This window comes from Abramis brama, assembly GCF_963993115.1.
Source record: "Abramis brama genome assembly, chromosome: 9".
NCBI classification, from domain to species: domain Eukaryota; kingdom Metazoa; phylum Chordata; class Actinopteri; order Cypriniformes; family Leuciscidae; genus Abramis; species Abramis brama.
Window position 1 is genome coordinate 33,991,181 of NC_139971.1, and position 21,368 is coordinate 34,012,548.

A 21,368-nucleotide genomic window follows, 5' to 3' on the forward strand; every position below is an offset into this window, starting at 1 on the left:
GACGTGAAATATAACAATTTCTTTACAAAAGAAACAAAGACTTAAGATGCTCTTAAACATTTTATTATTAAAACGTACATAAAAGTCAATATAACAGTGAATGCAAGAAAAGCGAAGTCTTTGTGAGTGTACGTTACAGAAAAGCAAAGGGGAAATTCAGGGAAAACAAGAATTAAGCACCAGTTTAAGAATATGAATGAATTAACTGACATTATTAGACAAAGAATGTTGTATTTGCTTCCAAATCAAGAGTGCAAAGAAAAGAAACAGGAATAAGCAATATTCCAGCAATAATGACAAATCTAAATAATATCGCCAGTCCATTGTGTGCTTTGGCCCTGTTAGTCACAGATGAAGAGCTGGCAAGTTTCAGAGCAAAAGACACAGCTTAAGGGAATTAAACACAAGCATCAGTTGTTCCATGAAACATCCATTTGATTTTCAAAATCAAGGCAAAGATTGTCAGGATTTTCACGAGCAACGATTCAGTGCTTATTCCTTGAGAAACCAGAATAAAATGAGAAACACTTACGGACTGCTGATTTCTGACCATGCATTGAGTTGGATGTTAAATGTCAATACTAACAAATTCAGGGATTAAATAACCTAAAAAGCAAAGTGTACACATACAAATCTAGCCATTTACACTATTCTCTTGTGAAATCAAATCTTTATGTAAAAATAATAGCTTTCCAAGAGCTGCCAGCAGTACTTGCCCTCCATTTTTTTTTTCTCTGGAAAAAAAAACAAGCCTCTAAATACAATAGTCAATTTTTTACCCACTGTAAAATAGTGTAGTATGTAGAGATATGAAATGCGGTTATTTGTTAGATGACTTCATGAGCTCAAAAATCAGTTTAATGGATTGACAGTCCTGAGTCTAACACATCTCTTTCACGCACCAATCATACACAGAAGAGAATCGATGAAAGGACAATGAAATCAAGAGAATGTTTGAAAGAGAAATGTGATGAATAATGGTGTGGTCACATTTACCACTGTTTGGCAAATTTTTGCATGCAAAATCCAGTCATTCTGATATGAAATCCACACGATTGGGAATTCGCGAAAGATTTCCCTACAGGTTCCAGTTGGTCACAATGGATTGACCCGTGAAAGTGACTTCTGTGTGAGCAGTGCTTCATACATTTACATTTATCAGACATTTTTATCCCAAGCCTTCTATACAATGGACCAGTGAAATCTTGCTAACATTTTTACGCCCAAATTCTAGCACAAATTTCGCTTATGTGACCACACCTAAAGGGTGTCCATTTTTCATATGACACTGATGACCTGCAGATCTGAGTGATAAATACTTTACTACACAATCTTAATTACAATACTCTAGGGCAGCAGTAAAAATATACTTTCGCGATCTCCATTCGGTTTATTATGCAAAAATACTTTTTACAAAAATGTCTTTGCTGAGCAAAATTCAAATGGTAACCATCAAGTTCAAGAAAGATGGCACTATTAGCATTTGTCGTTGACAAATTTCCAATACTATTTTCTTGTTCACGGCGTCATTGGGTTGTAAAAACAAGTGCTATTCATAATCGAGGCAAAGTAACTTTATATAATTTTTACACTCAGTTCCTGTCAGAAGTATAACCTGGTCGACCGTGTGCATTTGAGACGGACAGCAATCGCAATTACATTGCATTGTCCTGTCCAGTGCAGTGCAATTTACTTGAGCACAACTACACACAAACAACTAGACAAAGACATACCGTAACAATTCACACAAGACCCCTTCACTGAAGGTGGTGGAAACAAAACACTCTTCTCTTGTCTAGTTCTGCACTAAGTCGCCAGAAATGTCTACCACGCCCCTATATGAGGACGTTTATGATTTTGAGCAATCATATTATGAGCCCATGATTCCGATACCTTAAGATCAAATTAAATGCGTGATACACTTCTTGATAAAAACAAAAAATGACAGAATCATAATTTCATTATCACATTTAAATTCACAACGAGGAAAACGCCTCATTTTAAACTCATCACACTGAGGAAATATAATCCGTGTTCCATGAGTGTCATAGTTCAAAGTGCTTCAGCTGTACGTGTCTATTTTTGCCCACAGCAAAACACTGGGATCTGTAATTGATAAAGTGAAACTGAGGAGTCCAGCGGGTGTTTTCTGCCCCGTCCTTGATTTTGCGCTGTTTGTTTGCTTGGCATTAAGCAGCAATTGAGGGTGGGTCCTGGATGTCATTAAATGGTTATGGGCTGAGGGTTCGTCCTATGACACGCTTGAGCAGCGGAGGTTTGGAGAGCCCATCTGAGTGAGCACCTTGTCCAGCCATTGCAGGGGGCCGTTGAGATGCAGCTCTATCCAGCAGGGGGTGCTGGTCACCGTCTGCCTCCTGCAGGAAGGAGAATCTGGGTCAGTAATGTGCTTCCAAGCCTGCCAAGCATTTTTAACACACTACAGAGCAGCTCGGAATAGCCGTTTTACATAATCAAGGGCAACCATTAGCTTTTTGTGCGCTACTGTTACAGAAATAAAGTGATTAAATGCCATTTGTGTGTGTGTGTTTATTTTTTTATTCAGCATTTACGTGTACAGAGCAATTTTTAAAAAGTGATGCAGATTCAGAAAATCTCTAAGCCGGTTCTACATCTGCATAAGCAAATTACATTTGAATTCATACACACATACACAAACAAAATATAAAATAATATCAAAAACACAAAAAAAAATCTATTTTAATACATTTTCAAACAGAGTTTATTCCTGTGACCGCAAAGATTTATTTTCAGCATCATTACTCCAGTCTTCAGAGTCACATGATCTTTCAGAAATCATTCTAATATGCAGATTTCTTGCTCAAGAAACATTTCCTATTATTATAAATGTTGAAACAGATGTGCTTCTTAATATTTTTGTGGAAACCATGATAACATTTCTTTCAGGATTTTTGGATGAATAGAGTTTAGAAGCTTTTAGAGAACAAGCAACAGAATAAAAGGTTTTATTTCTATAAAAAACATATTGACTCCAAACTTTTGAACGGTAGAGTATATATAATTTGTCTGTGTGTGTGTGTGTGTGTGTGTGTGTACCTGTATTCCGCCCCCCAGCCTTTGACAAAACTCATGCGAATAGTGCACATGCGGGTTAGCTGGTACACGGCCTCGAATCCCTGATTCACTGATTGGGCCAATAGAGCTGCAAATTCCTGATTATTGAAGATCTTCAGATTACAGCCTGAGAGGAAGCAAAAAACACACACAAGTATGTACGCTTGAGTGCTTCTATGGAACATAATGAGGAAGTCTGAAACTAGAACATGCCTGAGTGACTCATAGGATGTATATATTACACAGCTGCGCATTCATCCAATCGCAGCGTACAGGACTGACTCACCTGGAGGAATCTTACACACTGTGGCGGGGTGCCAGCCATACCGCTGGTTACAGTTGGGACTCTGGACGAAAATAGCACTGTCGCTCAGACACTCGGCAAACACCTCACCGCCGATGTAATACAAACGCACGCCTCGGCCTGGGGAAAGGTCATGAAGTTTATGAGCAAAACCAAATTCGGTTCATTTCAGAATCTCTAATTCCAGTATTTTTTTTAATAAATGTACCGATGTGTCTGCGCGTCAGCTCCACGGCTGCGTTGCGGTTGACGTTGGACAGCAGGCCCAGGCAGAAGCGCTCTGCGTTAGACGGGTCCGTAAAGCCATCCACGGTCAGAGACGGTTGCGAGGCGTGGAAAGTCTCGCCCACGCGCTGGTTCAGCTCGTAGTAGGAAATCGAGCACCAAAATGCAGATTCGCAATATGTTACCGGCTGCAGATCTAAAAAACACAAATATATGGGCATGAGAGAGGATCAGAGAAACAAAACAAGTGCAGAACAAAGTGTGAAACAACAGGAAAGGCACTGGACTTTGGGTTCTGGTGTAAAATCAGTGTGTAGTGATCACACTGTTGACAGAATGTGGCCCTTTGAAAACAGCAGGCTGCTCATGTGGAATTGGTTATTTGTTATTTTTATTACAGGGCCCTCCTGGTGTCTCACTGCAGAGGTAGAACAACCCAGCGACAGGATATTATTATTATTACATTATCCTGGGCTGACTGAGAGGACAGAAACAAAGGCTTCTTTTATATGAGGTTTCCTTTTGCACAGCTGAGAGGCAAAGCCTGGGACACAGGGTTCCCTAACTATTATACACAAGACTCCATTCAGGGATGGGTTGACTGTTAGCTTTGTAAATATATCTATATTCATTTTTAAAATTCAATATTTATAGTTAAATATAGCTGATGTTTTGTGAGAAATGTTTTGCAATAGCAAAATTAGTGTTATTTAGAATTAGATTATTTAATTATTTATATAAATAACTAGCTATTTATCCTATTTACTGTATATACATTGATATGTATAGGACATATAAAGTAAAAAACAAAACAAAACTTTTATTCATCAAAGACACATTCAATTGATTAAACGTGACAGTAAAGACATTTATAATATTTTAAAAGATTTCTAATCCAAATAAATGCTGGTCTTTTGAACCTTCTATTCATCAAATAATCCTAATAAAGTATATCATGGGGAAAAAAATGTATTATGGTTTCAATAACAAAAACATTATGCAGCTGTTTTCAACACTGATAATAATACTACTAATAATACAATGTTTCTTGAGCAGCAAATCAACATTTTGAAGGATCATGTGACACTGAAGTCTGGAGAAACGACTGCTGAAAATTCAACTTTGACGTCACAGGAATAAATTAGCCTACATTTTAAAGTGTACTAAAACACTAGAAAACTTATTTTCAATTTGATCATATTTAGCAATATACCTCTTCTTAATGAATTTTTGATTAAATAAATGCAGCTTTAGAGAGCATCAGACTTCTTTCAAAATCGTATAGTGTGTAAACTTTTGAAAGGTAGTATAAATCCTTCAGAAATGTATCTGACTGGCGTCTGAGAACATGACCCTATGACCCCACCATTACATCACACTTCTTAATATGACTAGTTATTCAGAGAACCACCTCAACTAGTTGAATTTGAAAATATATGCACAAATCCAATTTTTATATGGCCAAATGATCCAAACCGCTAATGGGAATAAATAATATAAAAACAAAACAAAACACTGTCTCTTTTTTTCATGCCTTGCTATTGTTAACAATTGTAGACTTGCTAAATGGAGATAGTACAGGATGCTGGTGACGTTACTCATCTGTTATACCGGCAGTGACTCGTCCTAGTGTTTTCTCATGGGCTTACTGAAGCAGACTTCCGTTCTCACTAATCACCTCACACAGGACCAGGCAGGCACACCAACGTTATGGAGATAATATGTCAGAGATAATCCAGCCAGATTAAACTCCGACTCACAGTGGGGTGGGAGTATTTACAGAAATGACTCTCCGGGGTTCCCATCGCAACAACACTTTTGAAGGAGATGATTGTTTTCATGGAACAAACCAACTACACATCCAAGGGAAAAGGTGCCGAAAGTAAAAGCCAAAGTTGCCGCCTTTTGCAACAAACAGTTTTAGATTATGGGTGGCTCATCCGTTTGGGGAAGTTCCACTCAAAAAGACTACAACTTAAAATTATAAGGTTGCGCTACACATAACACTTATCCATCAGTATGACTGAATATCAATCACTTTTAATGAACATTTTTGGTTAATGCAATGTATTTTACATAATACAGAGATGCTGTATATTACTACAGTGATATTTAACACGTCCATAATAGTGCAGCATAAATAATCGGGGGTTTTTAATGGTCTGTTGTAGAATTTTGTTAACGCTTTTACACTTTTAAATGTATTTTTAATGTTCGCTGTCTGTTTACAGTTTAACGGAAGTTACACCTATAAAAAAGCATCATGGGGCGTAGGAAAAATGTGGATAAGATGGCTTCTACAAGATTTGTTTCAAGTTTCAAGTATAATTCCTAAACTAATTTTATTAATTTGACAACTTTACTATTACTATTTTCCACATGTTAGAATAATAGTAAAGGAGGAGTAGATGTACAAACGTTTGGTAATCTATATCACTCTGACTATCTGGGATCTTACCTAGGTTGCTGTTTGCAGGAGAGACAGGGTTGGGTGAAAGATTTGGGGAACCTGAAAAATAGAATTAGAAAATTATAAACAAATATATTCAGCTCTGGTATCTAATAGCAACTGCTTGTTTGTGATCCCAGGGCTCTAACCTGTGTCCATGCTGTGGTTCATTTGGTGGTCACTGGTTTCCCCATCCTCGCTTAGGTAGCCTGGAGGAGGGGTCTCTGAAGCATAAATCAGACACATAGTGTTATTAAGCACCACACATATGCCAAATATACAATACAAGACATAATTTGGTCTCCCTGCAGAGCACATATTTAAAGATTCAACAGTTAGTGGTGTGTTGACCATTTATTTACAGCCTTAAAGGGTTAGATATTTCTGTCATTAATTACTCACCCTCGTGATGATCCGAAGATGAACGAAGGTCTTACAGGTTTGGAACGACACGAGGGTGAGTAATTAATGACAGAAATGTAATTTTTGGGTGAACTATCCCTTTAATTATCAATAGACATTGTCGATTGTCATGGTACCAGAGGCTGAAACTGTATCAAAGCCAAAATCGTGTGGATCCAACAATACTAGTAGCAGAATTAAAATATGAAAGGGTGAAAGCTCTCTTTGTAGCATGTAGTTTGGCTTTATGAAGAACTTTACTCAAATGCCACAATGAAAATGTGTCCTATAGTGAGAAGGTCTGCCTGGAAAAAATATATATTTTCCTCAAGTCATGTGAAACACTTAACACCAATAGTCTTGAGCCTCAATATGATGTTACCAGTCATGAGATCAGAACTTTGATCTCTCCTTGTCTTATTCTCTTTTACCAACTTCATTAAGACGGCAGACTAAACGCTTTGATTTAGACAAAACAGCTTAAATGAACAGAGACATGACAAAATCAACTCAAACAGATGTGGCTATGAGCCTGTGTGTGTGTGTGTGTGTGTGTTAGAGTGAGTTATGCCTGTTGTGTAGTCCTGAGGGCATGTCTGGGTGAAAGTTAATGTGTGATTTGTAGAGAGAAAACAGAAAACATGTTTGTTACCCGGTATATAGTTGCTCGGAGGCTCAATGCCCGCTGGGAATATGGTGTTCTCAGGGATGGAGTAATCATCCAGCGGAGGGAAGTCTGTGGGGATCTCAGCATGCCGAGGAACCAGGACCGGAGGCAAAACTGCACACACACACACACACACACACACACACACACACACACAGAAAAAAAAGAGAGAGAAAAAAAAAAATTAATCCCAATAAATAACTCAAATTAGTTTCATATGAAAAACTGATTATGAAAGTGACCAGTCATTGAATGACTGAAACACCTTCGGGACTTACCTGGTGTCTCCACACGTTGGTAGTGGTAAGGGTTCACACACACCTCGTCCTTCTTCATGTGGAAAGCAAACTCGCACAAGTCTACGGCACGCAGTTCATGGTGGGACTGCAGGTCAGGCCAACGCCACAGCCGGCAGTAGATCACATGGGGGAGGCCTTTTCTGTGAGAGACCTGTAGACGGCCATCCAGAGACCTGCACATACAGTTCAGGAGACAATTAAAAAGCAGTCTCATGAAAGTTAACACAATAATCATTCTACCTTCTTAATACTGACAGAACACTGAACATACAACATGACTAAAAAAACAATGACTCTTATGAGCTGGGTTTTTTATTATTATTATTGGACATAAAGACACATTACTGGTTTGAATTCATTTAATGAGTAACTTGCTCACTGAATTACTAAATTGAAGTTTTTCAGTGAGTCATTTATTAATGTCCAATTCAAACTAAGAACTGTGCAAGTAACCATTATGTTTTACTTGCAGCCCATGAGATCTAAATCAGTGTAATTATGAACGGTTTATAAAAAGTGTATTTAAAAGTTAATATTCTGAACAGAGTTTTGTTGTAATAAATAGTACTCTAGTTAAAAGGGAATACTTAGAAATATATAAATGAGTCAAAATCTGCTAAGGGGTAATAATGGAACAACAGTTTTAAAAAGTGATTTTTCACTATTATTTACAACAGGATCTGCATTTTCAAGGGTTTAAATAAAATATATTTGTTAAGAGGCATTAAAAACATAAAAAAACAGTCCTTTCTTGGTATAAAATTAACTTGATTTTCAAAGGTCAATGAATTCTAAACAGCTGAATGTAACATTTTTGACAAGCCAAACATGTCAGTCTCGGAGCAACATGGAATTTATTTAGGCCACAAAATAAACCTCATTCCGTAAAATAAGTAAAATGAACTATGCAAAAAGCATTTGAAAAACTCCAGCACGTTTTATAATTACCCATGTTATAATGAACATATCTCACCCCTTATGCACATTATCATGTCCGTCAAAAACTTTGACTGGCTATTGGTTGGAATACTAGAACTAAAAGCATTGACATAACAACACTTATGGCCATCAATCACTTCACTGAATACTTGCCGGCTAAGAAATAAATAATCGTTACCTTACGATCCATCCGTTTTCAAATCCACATCATTTAAATATCACAACATCGATGTCTGTCAAAAAATAACGTGCACAATACGCGGTAGTATTTACTGTACGAGAAGCATGAGGTGCAGGGAGTACACGCATTTCCTGAAAAACCCACACTACCAGATGTTTTGACTACATCATCGCTTTCCGTGAAGAGGGAGAAAATTATATTAAAATTATGTCTGTCCGAGACGATAACGTACGTAATACATAGCGCACGCGAGTATAAATTTTTTCTTTACTTGATGAAATTGAATTGGAATGATCAGGGAACTGAGTGAAATACTTCACACTGCATGCTAAAGAGAATAAACACCAATCCAAGTTAGCGAACATCATTCAACGTGTTGGTTTCACAAATTCAAAGCGATGGAATCGTTAATGAAATTATTTAGTGGAACAGAATTTAAAAACATATTCATTAGGCTAAATTCCTTATGATTACCATCCCTAGTTGAAAATAAACAATGACAAAACTATTAACATTAATTCACTGGTTTTCTATTCACAGTCTATTTGCATTACAAAACATTGTTATATAATATAAATATTGTATATTTTAGTGGTGCAAGGGATCACAAAACTGACGGTTCAGATCATATTACGGTTTCCGGGGGGCAAATGTAACTTAGTTACTGCCTAACTCATAAAGTTCAAACATTATAAAGACAACTGAACAATCAGTAATAAAAAGAACACACTAATTACAAGCATAGATAAATACAATTTAACAAAGTTACAAATAAAGTAAAGTCTAACAGTAGTATTCTGGTACAGAACTGCAACAAGTGTAAAATAATTTAGTGTTCACTGTATAATTTAAATATAGATTAATCTTTGTTAAATCTTTTGTTGTTTGATTAACAATGACAACAGGTATTTATAGGCTGCTGTCACTTTCAGAACTAATATACGGATCCAATATTATGATACACATCCGTTTTCTTTCTCAGCTGTTTACATTCACTTAAGACTAGGGTGACCACCTGCTAATAAGCCCAAGGGGGGACAAGGGGTATGTTTCTGAGGGACAATGTGGGACACTGCCTGGCACGGCGGTGCCCCCACCCCATGGGCAGACTCACTGTGGATAGTGGTTTACCCATTTCTAGCACATACCACCTTACATCATGGTATATTAATAATGCCCTATTCCCCTAAACATGTGTAATTGCTGATGTATGCTCATGAATAGGCCAACCAATGTGTATTTTTTTTCTAAATAAAGATTCATATTTTGAACATTCAATGAATTGACAGATGCACTTCCACTTACGATTTAGGCTACTATTTAATTTAATTTATTTTTCATTACAATTTATTCACTTTAAATAAATTATAATATAAAATTATAGGATTAACAGGAATTGTAGTTGTTCAACACCACAGGAACAGTTAAAAAAAAGTATTTTCAAAAAAAAATACGATTGACATCGTATTCCCCTCCATGTCCGATTGAGAAGGACGTTTTGCAAAGGTCACAAAAAGCCCTCTCGGTATCCCCCTCAACACCTTTCAGCCACAAATATTCATTTTCCCAGTCTTTCTTGAACCCACACCTTCTCTTTTTAATTGATGATGGCGGTGCCTCTCAGACAGTCTCTTTCTCCATTTTTCGAATTGGAAAGCGCGCATCTAAAAGTTCCTTCCCAGTGTGTCTGGTATGCGCGTGCGTGCGCTGTCATGACAACAACGAAAAAGTTGACAACAGTCAGCAGTTCAACTGAGGGGTGGGTGCATAGATATCATATATAAAGGCGTTTATATATGATATCTATGGGTGGGTGTGGCAACAATAGCGTGCTGAACTGTCAAGTAATGTTCGTTTGGCTGCCTGGGGCTCGAGGATATAGAGCGACCAACTTTTTTTTTGAGCAAGCATGGATTATGCGTGACACGGTCTCAATTTGCGGGACGCATGAATTGGGCTTCAAACGCTGTGCGCGCACGCACTACGCGGGACGGGTGGTCACCCTACTTAAGACACATCCGACTGCATTTACTAGAACACTTGCTGAGATGGGTATTTTGACAATTTTGTTTATTTAAGTGCAAGGTACGGTGACCGAGAGAGCTCCACGTGCTGCAACTGAAGAAAACAATGCAAATAGAAAAAACACCAGCAAATTAAGAAAACATATTAATCAGTACATGTACAGTATCAACACATGTACTAGAAAAGTTCACAACACAACCAAATACAGAAACGCGCTGCAAATAGCACAGACCGCAACAAAAATGTTTCAAGGGGACCCCAACAAGTGACGAACCTGGCTGGGACCGCTTATTTTATGTCTACTCGTCAGTGGTGTGGTCGATGACCTGAAAGCTAAGTTTTTTGTTTATCTTAACATCCTGATCATATATGCGTTGTGAGTATTTGCAGCGCTTTTCTTTATTTGGGTGCATTGCGAGTATTTGCAGCACATGTGTTGTCAAACTGATGAAGCTGTTTTCTTTATTTGCAAGTGTTTTCTTCAGCAGCGCATTGAGCTCTCTCGGCCACCGAAGCAAGGAGACGCGAAAGAGGAATCAATTCATTTTTCAGGCATCTAAAGCGCACCTCTCTGTGTGAGCGCATTTTGAGAGTGTGCGGATAACAGCGTGCATTCTCTTTCGCCTCTTCTTGCGCTTGAAAGGTTTAAAATTGCCTGAATGTGTAAATTGGTCAGACAAAACACGTGCAAATGATACATTTTCACTGATGTGTGCCGAACAATTCAGTTAAAATGTTATAACCTCACTGTTTCTAAAACATAATGTGCCTGATTGCACAATGAACAACATAATTAAAGTGAAAGCCCTATAAATCTTGCCCTGTGAGTCTTTTAATAGCCTTGCAACGGGTCATTCATTTTTCGCAGAAGTCAGGATATTCAAATGGTGCAAGAGACCCTTTTAGTGGAAAGTGAATCAGGCCTTATTTTCATATAGAGGGGAGAGGTCACCGGCTGTGAAAAGAGAAAGCCGCAGAAAAAGCATGAATCATCCTCATGCAATTGTGGTCTATGCACAATGGCAGCCATTGCTAATGAATTTCATCACAATAATGCATTTTCACCCTACATCGGGATTATCCTAATTCTTTAAAAAGCTCAGAGGACTGACAGAAGATGAACAGAGAAAGCGAGCGAGTGAATTTAGGGAAGTATCTAGCTTGAGTTCAGAAGGAGGGGAAAGACAGCGTGGCAGAGCAGACACTGAGACGAGTGTCGGCACACTTTTCCAATGTAATGTTTACCTATTCATTCAGCTATGCACCAGCAGTGTGAATGCCAGCATTCTGCACTAGAAATGTCTGTATTTGCCAGACAGAGGAAAAATATCAACCCAGAATTTAATGTGCTGTCTATCATCTTTTACGTAATATGTTTGTGAATTTAGCTTTAACCCAATAGCACTTAAAAGTAGTGGTTGACTGATATGAGTTTTATAATGGTGGAAGACTATACAGAATTACCTGAATAAACAAATTATTTACATCAATTTGTTATTTTTGCTTATAGAACAAATGTAAAACAATATGTATTTAAGACTAAAATATATGTAAATATAAAAAATATGAATTCTGAAATTCTAAAAATATGAATCCAGTTTAAATTAAATTACAATATTGTGCACTGCAATTAATTGGTCGGCCAATTAAAATATTTAAATCTTTAATGCTAAAAGATGGATTTAAAGGGATGTTTAGCCAAAAATTGAAAATGCTTTCATTATTTAGTCACTCTTATGTCATTCCAAAATGGAATGCTGTATTTTTTTTTTGTCCATGGAGCACAAAAGGAGAAAAATTAAATCTTCGCATGTTATTTTCCATAAAACAAAAGCTCATAGGTGACCACATATATCAAGTTCTAGGAATTACAACAAATACTATGCATGACCATCACAAGTCCTCAGAAGCAATATGCTGTTTTTGTGTAAAGTTTCACTGTCACTGCAAATCTTGCCCTCAACTATAGCTTTAAAATATGGAGCCTTTCAATGGATTGCATCAGGTTGGATGCCAATTACATCAGTTATTAGAGTCGAGAACTAGAGAAGGGAAGATTTTAAATAAGGATATTTGAATCCTGACTGTCACTATGAAGCTGCCTGATTATTTTCAAAAATGATCTTTTTATGTATCGCAGGAAAAATAACAACACGCCTGTTTTGGGTGAACTATTCTTTTAATATTGCTCTTTAAACATCTACATCAATAGCACATTTAAAGAAACAAGTCAGCCAACTGCATATGCCTTGTATGCAACATCAGACAAGGCACAACAAGCTGTTGACCAGACCCTCTGTGAGTTTGCAACCTGACAAAGAGAAGACAGATTATCATGTTGTCTGGCTCAGTCAATGGAGACAAAGCAAAGTCCTGGAGTCTCCCACAGTCACAACCACAGCTCAGCTGAAAACAGACAAACATTTCCATTCCTTCTGTTCAAGTCAAACTGACCTCCAGACTGACCTGAAAGTCACACACAGCAGAACTCATTCACCCTTCGGTCAAAGCCAAGAGCAGCCGTCTTTCTGTGCCACCCCCTCCAGTACACACACTGCCTCTCTAAAATCAACACTGGAGTCATACACAACAACAACATGACTAAAACCAGATATCAACATGGTAAATAAATCAGGTGTTTTAAAATAAAAAAAGGGAACCGGAGAGAGTTGAGGAGGGAAGATGGGGAGTGTGTGGCTCACCAGTAACCTCAGAGCTTCCTCTTCGAGCAGCAGTGTTTGTTGTCCCACATAGGCCTACCTCACACAAATTCACATCTGTGGAGTCACACTAAATCCATTAGTCATCATCATTGCCCCTAACCTGACCTCAATTCTAACCAGTTTTGCCACTGAATTTTAATGCTGTTGACATTAAGGAAAGTGTTCCATAACTGTCATGCTAAATTATCTGAAAGTGAAAGATCTGAAATTACACTAATAATTTCACTTACAATTGCATTGTTGTTGTCAGTTCACAGTTAGGGTTAGCAATTTCCATCCCTATCCCATTGTATTAGGGATGCACAGAAATTTCGGGCGCCGAAAATTAAAACGGCCAAAAACGGCATTTTGGGTTTTTGCGCCGAAAGGGAAATACATATATATTTAACATATATTTATACATATTGTAAAAAACAATATATAAACATATATATTTATGCACCCCTACTTAGTATAAAACTTCAAAGCTAGTCCATATCATTTGTGCTATGAAAATGAGAAAAAAAATCCAAACTTATAATAAAAATATTACTAAAAGATAGAACGATAAATAGACTGACAGACATATTAGAACGACAGATTAGAATGATAGATAGATAGATAGATAGATAGATAGATAGATAGATAGAACGACAGATAGAACGACAGAACGACAGATAGAACGATAGAACGATAGAACGATAGATAGATAGATAGATAGAACGATAGATAGATAGAACGATAGATAGATAGATAGATAGATAGATAGATAGAACGATAGATAGATAGAACGACAGAACGACAGATAGATAGATAGATAGATAGAACAATAAATAGAATGATAGAACGATAGATAGAACGATAGATAGAACGATAGAACGATAGATAGATAGATAGATAGATAGATAGATAGATAGATAGATAGATAGATAGATAGATAGATAGATAGAACGATAAATAGAATGATAGATAGATAAATAGATAAATAGAACGATAGATAGATAGATAGATAGATAGATAGATAGATAGATAGAAAGAACGACAGAACGACAGATAGATATAGATAGATAGATAGATAGATAGATAGATAGATAGATAGATAGATAGATAGAACGATAGATAGAACGATAGAACGATAGAACGATAGATAGATAGATAGATAGATAGATAGATAGATAGATAGATAGATAGATAGATAGATAGATAGACAGAACGATAGATAGATAAATAGATAGATAGATAGATAGATAGATAGATAGATAGATAGATAGATAGATAGATAGATAGATAGAACGACAGAATGACAGATAGATAGATAGATAGATAGATAGATAGATAGATAGATAGATAGATAGATAGATAGATAGATAGATAGATAGATAGACAGATAGATAGATAGATAGACAGAACGATAGATAGATAAATAGACAGATAGATAGATAGATAGATAGATAGAACGACAGAATGACAGATAGATAGATAGATAGATAGATAGATAGATAGATAGATAGATAGATAGATAGATAGATAGATAGATAGACAGACAGATAGATAGATAGATAGATAGAATGATAGAACGATAGATAGAACGATAGATAGATAAATAGATAGATAGATAGATAGACAGAACGATAGATAGATAGATAGATAGATAGAACGATAGATAGAACGATAGATAGATAGATAGATAGATAGATAGAACGATAGAACGATAGAACGATAGACCGATAGATAGATAGATAGATAGATAGATCGACAGAACGACAGAACGACAGATAGATAGATAGATAGATAGATAGATAGATAGATAGATAGATAGATAGATAGATAGATAGATAGATAGATAGATAGATAGATAGATAGATAGATAGATAGATAGATAGATAGATAGATAGATAGATAGATAGATAGATAGTCCAGTGAGTTAGTCCAGTGAGTTTGTTTTAACATTTTATTACATGGATGTTTCAGAAAGTCATGAATTACAGACTATAGACAAACTCAGACAGCCCTATATTAAAAGACATTTTCAGCAGTTAGCATGTCTCACTTTGGTTAGTGGCTCTCAGAATATCTGTGCTCTATTTGAATAAGCGAGTGGAGCAGGAAGTAGCGTAACCTCAGAGAAGCCTGTGAGCAGGTGATGATTTCCTGCTCTTGATCTGTTGCACACATGTGCAGTCTTCCCTTTGCCACCCAGCTGGCCACTATTGTGTAGGGACTAGGGAGCATCAGGACCTCACAGATTGTATGTCACTGTTGAGTGTATTAAAACCAGCCTAACACCAACCTTTTACACTCAACCACAATCCAGAACAACCCACGCCCTCCACAGACCTTACACTGCATTCTTGATCTCTGAATAACCATGCCACATAGTGTGTTAAATAAATACACTCTCAGCTGTGTTTAAAGTACAGAGAAAGTCTGTCTGAGTTTGAGTGTGACACATCCAGGTGAATGTTTTGAATGGTGTTTTGTGGGTATTTACAGATGTACAAAAAAAATACCATGAGAGATGACAGTAGTTTGGAGGTTTGCTTGACAGAGAAGAGATGCAACAGAGAAGCATACACACGAATTTCCTGTGTAAGCGCTCCTTTAAAAGGGGCAGGATGTATGTGGTCAAACTGTAGAGTGCCAAAGTTTAACAACACAGGCACTCATGTCAGGCACTGCACTCAAACTTCACGATCCACCTGACACACTTTTTTGAAAGTAGCTCAAGACACTGACAATGCACATGCTGCATAATAAACAATTTACCAGAGTAGATCGCAAATACTACATGTCAAGTCCTAAAGTTCAAGAGAGGTACAACAATAATGAAATTGAATATATTTACTTTTTTTATGAATCTTACCCACATTCAAGTCTTAATAAAAATGCATTAAGCTAGAATAAACCCTAATTTGATCGGACAAAAATGTGTGCAGTGAAAAATAATAATATTAATATTGACATATTGGAATTTGTGAGAATCAATATTTGCACTAGAAGACATCAAACAGATTAACTAAAAGCCTCAAAGCCTTTAAGGGGCAGTGCTGATATGATTCCTGAACTTTGCCAAGCTAGAATGGAGGGATGCCTGAGGAAACCAGAAGCCAAATGAGAAGAAGATGAACAAGAACATATCCCAGTGGGATACAAGCACAACGAAACGATTATTCCAGCTGACCTGCCATAATCTGTGATCTATAAATATGGAAAACAAGTAGAAGATGAGATAGGATACGAATCGATACAGATTTCTCTGCTCTTATTGACACAGATGGTAAGGTATGCACTTACATGCTCAAGTATGTAACCCCAGGCTCAAATGCCACATGCTGATATCACCTCTATTTATTAACTCCATGTTAGTCACCAGGGGAACCCCACTGAGATGTCTTGACCTGATTCTCAACCATTTATGTTTACACGGACCTCTATGGACTGAAAATGTTCTTAGCATGACTTTTTGACATAATTTGTAGTACTGGGCAACTAGTCAAATTTTATTTTCAATTACTGAAAATAATTGGCTTGGCTTCCAATGAATATGAAAACAAGATAACCAAGAAAATACAATTATTGTATTGTATATTGCGCTTTCAATTGCAGTGGTGCACTTACGTCCCTCCGTAAATATTATATGCGAGTGTGTATGTATGTGTGTGTATATGTTTTATGTGTGTGTGTGTATATATGAAGACTTCAGATGCAAAAGCCTCTAAGTGCCATCTGAAATTTTCTTCTAGAATGATCATTTTTATAAAGCTTGTATATTTAAGTTCAGTAATTTCACTTAAATGACAATTAATAGGTAATTTGCATTGCCATTTAAGTGAAATTATTGAACTTAAATACGAGCTTGATAAAAATGATCATTCTAGAAGAAAATTTCAGATGGCACGTAGAGGCTTTTGCATCTTAACTCTTCATAAATATATATATATATATATATATATATATATATATATATATATATATATATATATCTTTTTTTATTATTATTATTATGTATCTTTTTATTTATCTGTATTTCAGTAGAATTATATTTAATTATGGTATATCAATTATATTTAAAATAAAGGACAGATCAATAAATACATGATGTGTCCTAAGTTGATGAGTAATCATTTTTAACCATGTTCTCAGAATTGACCAAAATAACAGAGATTATCAATTTTCCTTTATCAAGCAGCCCTATTTATTAGTAACATAAACGAGGCTGAGGATGTGGAAGTCTAGTTCTCTAACCTGGGATAAACATTATGTTTATGTATAAATCCCTATGCCAGCTTAATGTACAGAGAAAGCTATTAGTAAGCCATTTGTAGGTTGATTTCCCAAAAAACTGCTGTTTACTGATGTTAATCAAAGAATACCTACCAGTGGAGACAACAACTTTGACTCAACCAATGGCAAGAGTTTGGGGCGGGACTATCTTGTTTGTCTGACCAATGGCATACAGAGGGAGTGATACAAGAAACATGTTTGATAATAATTTTTTTATCAAAGTAAATGATGCATTAAAAGCCACCTATGTGATTTTTTTTTAATTAGCAACTTTAGCTATTAATGGATCTAAATTATTAAATATAAATGACATGTAGGCCTACTCTCCATATAAAACTTCATATTAGCCTATCAAGTAAAAATATGCATATCGCTGTTCTCAACAGCCACAAAGGCTTTGCATTTTCATCTGTAGGGATACTAATTCTCCAAATCCTTTTACCCATGACAAAATGTCCTGAGTACAATTGGATAGAACTACCACAGTGGTTATGATATAACAAGATTTACACTCCTCCATCACCACCATCTAGGGCACAGAGCACTGTATGTACACTGATTAACTGCCAAATTTAATAACTATCAAGGCAGAGAACGATGCACTTTAGAGTAACACTAAAAGACACAAAACAATTGGTAATTAAAATCACCAAATAACATTCAAATTACATAAAGGGCAATCACATAATTGCAGTTATTTGCTTTGATAGTCTTTAATCTCACCACTGGCTAAATAGGCTATTCTCTGAATAACGTTACTTCAATATTACCGTTAATTCTTTATGGTCTGATCTGTAACAGTAAATGAATGCGCAGTCCAGCTCTCAAAAATAATATTTGTAAAAAAAAAGCCTCAGTCTGGCCCAGATATCACAGACTGTTATATAACAGCTTAGCTTGGCACACAGAGGTGTTTGGCATTTTATTTACTAGTACGAGCCTGAACATTTAACTTTATCGCAACCGCTTAAACTGTCTGTCTGTTATTATAGATGGGTGAAGTTTATGGTCATCCATATAAGCTTTCAAAACCAACTCAACAGTTAAACGTAACGAATATTTCACCGCAGTCATCAATTCTGGCTAGCTAACAAGTGCTTGTATGAATGCTAGCAAACTGAAACTGGTAGGCTAAATAAGAGAACGTAATATATTAACCAAAAACATTTTTTCTTTTCTCGATACTGTGTCAAACATGATATGACACTGAAAAGCAACAATGCAAAGCAATAATGGCTTTAGCAAGCTAGCCAACGGGGCGCTCACTTCAGTGTAATTAAAATTAACGTTAGATGGTTTAACTGACAAATGAAACGTCATAAACGGGTGACTGAAGTACTCAACGCATTAACAATTTAAGCAGTGTTAGAAAAGCCTGTTAAAAGGAGAATACCCGCTGGCTTTCGCTGGTTAGCAGCGTTAGCCGCACAGTTTTTGGTTGTATATGGATGTACAGTATCTGGGGGGGAACACTAGCGAGCTGTCTACCTAAAGACTCTTTTTGGGAATTTACTTTCGGAACGTTCAGAATGGCAGAATGCCTACCATCTAACTTAGGTAACGTTAGGCAGCAGCTCACTATGTTTTAAACACAGCCTACAGTGTGTACCTCGGTATAGTGATGCATTTGGTGTTGATATTCTGGGTGGTGATGGCCTTCTCCAACTCCTCCAGCTGTCCTGTCTTCTTCAACTTCTTCACCAGACTCTTCACTGCCTTCTCACACCATTTCTCCTCCTGTCCGTTCTGCTCGCCCTTCTTCCAGCCCAGAAGTCTCTTTACAATCGGTGGCGTGAAAGGCAGTATAGACATCTTTAGTAAATCAACAACAGCTCTAAATATATTCCTTTTCAGGGGACTACAAGTCTCTATGCTTTTAAAGACGTGGCGTCGATGGACCTGTTAAATGGCCAGATCAAAAAGAACAGAAAGGTTTGTTTATGCCCATTAGAGTCACTTTGCCGGATTATGAGAGATGTTCAGCCCCTCATGTCTGTGGAAAGTGAACAGCACACACATAAATCCGGCGAGACGCAGCGCTGTCTGGACCCGCCCCTCCTCCTCCTCTTTACTTTAGAGCTTTTTAGACTTTAGAGATTTTAAAAAGAACAACATTAATATCCTATGTGTTTAACATTCATTCATTCATTCATTAGGAAAAATAAGATATAATACATTATGTAAAAATTATTTCTGTTATATTACATTACATTATAGTATATTAGTATATTAGTCAGTATTAACATATTAAAAGTATTTGCACATTATATAGGTTAATTATCTTTTAGAAATCTAGAGATTCTGGAAATAAATAATTCATGTCAAAAACCCATATCCTATGTGCTTGACACATTTATTATTTATTTAAGGCAAAATGAGATACATTTAGTGTCAGCTTTAAAATGAATATTTTTTATATTAAATTATCCGCAACCGTAATGAATGCACACTATATTATATTATATTATATTTAGTTCTGTCAAATCAATTAATAACGATTAATCATATCTAACATAAAAGTTTGTTTTTACATAATGTGTGTGTATATATATTACTATTATTATTTATACTGTATATATATATATATATATATATATATATATATATATATATATATATATATATATATATATATATATATATTTACTTATATATTTCTGTGTGTTTATGTGTACACATACTGTATATACACACATTTATACAAATATATATAAACAATTTTGGTTATGCATTTACTTTTATTTGCAATATGTCTCACATTTAATACAATTTAATTCAATTCCATAAATATGCTATTTTAGGTTGTAGCACAAATCAAACTGATGGAATGAGTGGATGCTGGAAAAAAAGTTTTCTGAGACATCGTTATTTTGACCTGAAGCTCTGGTTTAAGTTGTGTACAATAGTTCTGGACTCCAGACGGGGGTGGGAGGGTGCACTTGCATACATATTCAGGCCTGTTGCAGCTTGTCCTCGGCAAGCACATACTGGGAATGTCCCGAATCAGTTCACGTTCATTCAAGAGGAAGGCTGTCAATTCATGCCAGCTGGAGGGAGTACAAGGGCTTTGATTCCATAGAAATCCATCTCTGTCTGACACTGTCCTCTGTGATACATTAATCAAGACATTTTAAAGATCACATCTATGTTTGGATGACTCATCTGGCCAAAACGGATAACAAAAATATGACCAATTTTATCACAGTCACTACTTAAATAACACCTGTTCTAAATAAATCAAATAACTTTAACTGAGAATCCCATAATTCTTTCAACATTCCTTTAGTAGTTTAAATATTAAGCAAGACCGAATTCCCTGAAAACACTGCCTTATCACCTAGTGAAACAAAAACAGGGTCTTTTTTAAAGCCACGTCCAATGAGATCAACGTGCAATCAGCATAGTAAAGAGAAATGGCATGTTGGTTGACCCAGCATGTGAAGTGTCGACACATTCCCTGTTTTACAACCCACAATGTAAGGTCCTAAAATAGAGGACACCTCTCAGGCTAACCCTTTGATCCCCCCAATAAAAGCGATTTAATTTCACCTTGAATGCATCCTGTGGAAATTGTTAAGGTGACTGGGGTGTGGGTATTTTGATCTGTTTGTGGGCTGTTATTCATACTGAATACCATCCCCCTCCTCCTGCACTTATGATATAAATAACTCTACCCAGAGGCCTAAACTGATAGTCGCCCCTTTCCTTTTATCTAATTTTATCGTACCATCAATGGACACCATAATAATTTCATGCTGTGCTCTGGCATGATATCATACCTCTTCAATCAGATCTAAC

General features: G+C 36.4%; 1 protein-coding gene across 1 annotated transcript; it reads right to left on the reverse strand.

Annotated features, from left to right (window-relative positions):
• Positions 1-47: 47 nt before the first annotated feature.
• On the reverse strand, positions 48-19,603 carry smad3b (SMAD family member 3b). Its single transcript, XM_084124787.1, has 9 exons — positions 19,180-19,603; positions 7,419-7,612; positions 7,126-7,254; positions 6,221-6,295; positions 6,081-6,131; positions 3,606-3,818; positions 3,380-3,517; positions 3,076-3,220; positions 48-2,375 (listed from the first exon to the last, which is right to left on the reverse strand). Exons 1-9 carry the CDS (start codon positions 19,380-19,382, stop codon positions 2,252-2,254), a joined length of 1,272 nt encoding a protein of 423 aa, XP_083980913.1. The 5' UTR covers positions 19,383-19,603; the 3' UTR covers positions 48-2,251.
• Between the last annotated feature and the right edge of the window lie 1,765 nt (positions 19,604-21,368).

Coding starts and splice junctions, on each gene's coding strand:
- smad3b (XM_084124787.1), bottom strand. CDS start 19,382: ATGTCTATACTGCCTTTCACGCCACCGATTGTAAAGAGACTTCTGGGC. Junction 3,819..6,080: donor TCCTGCAAACAGCAACCTAG/GTAAGATCCCAG, acceptor TGTGTTTTTTAG/ATCTGCAGCCGGTAACATAT. Junction 3,518..3,605: donor GCTGACGCGCAGACACATCG/GTACATTTATTA, acceptor ACCTTTCCCCAG/GCCGAGGCGTGCGTTTGTAT.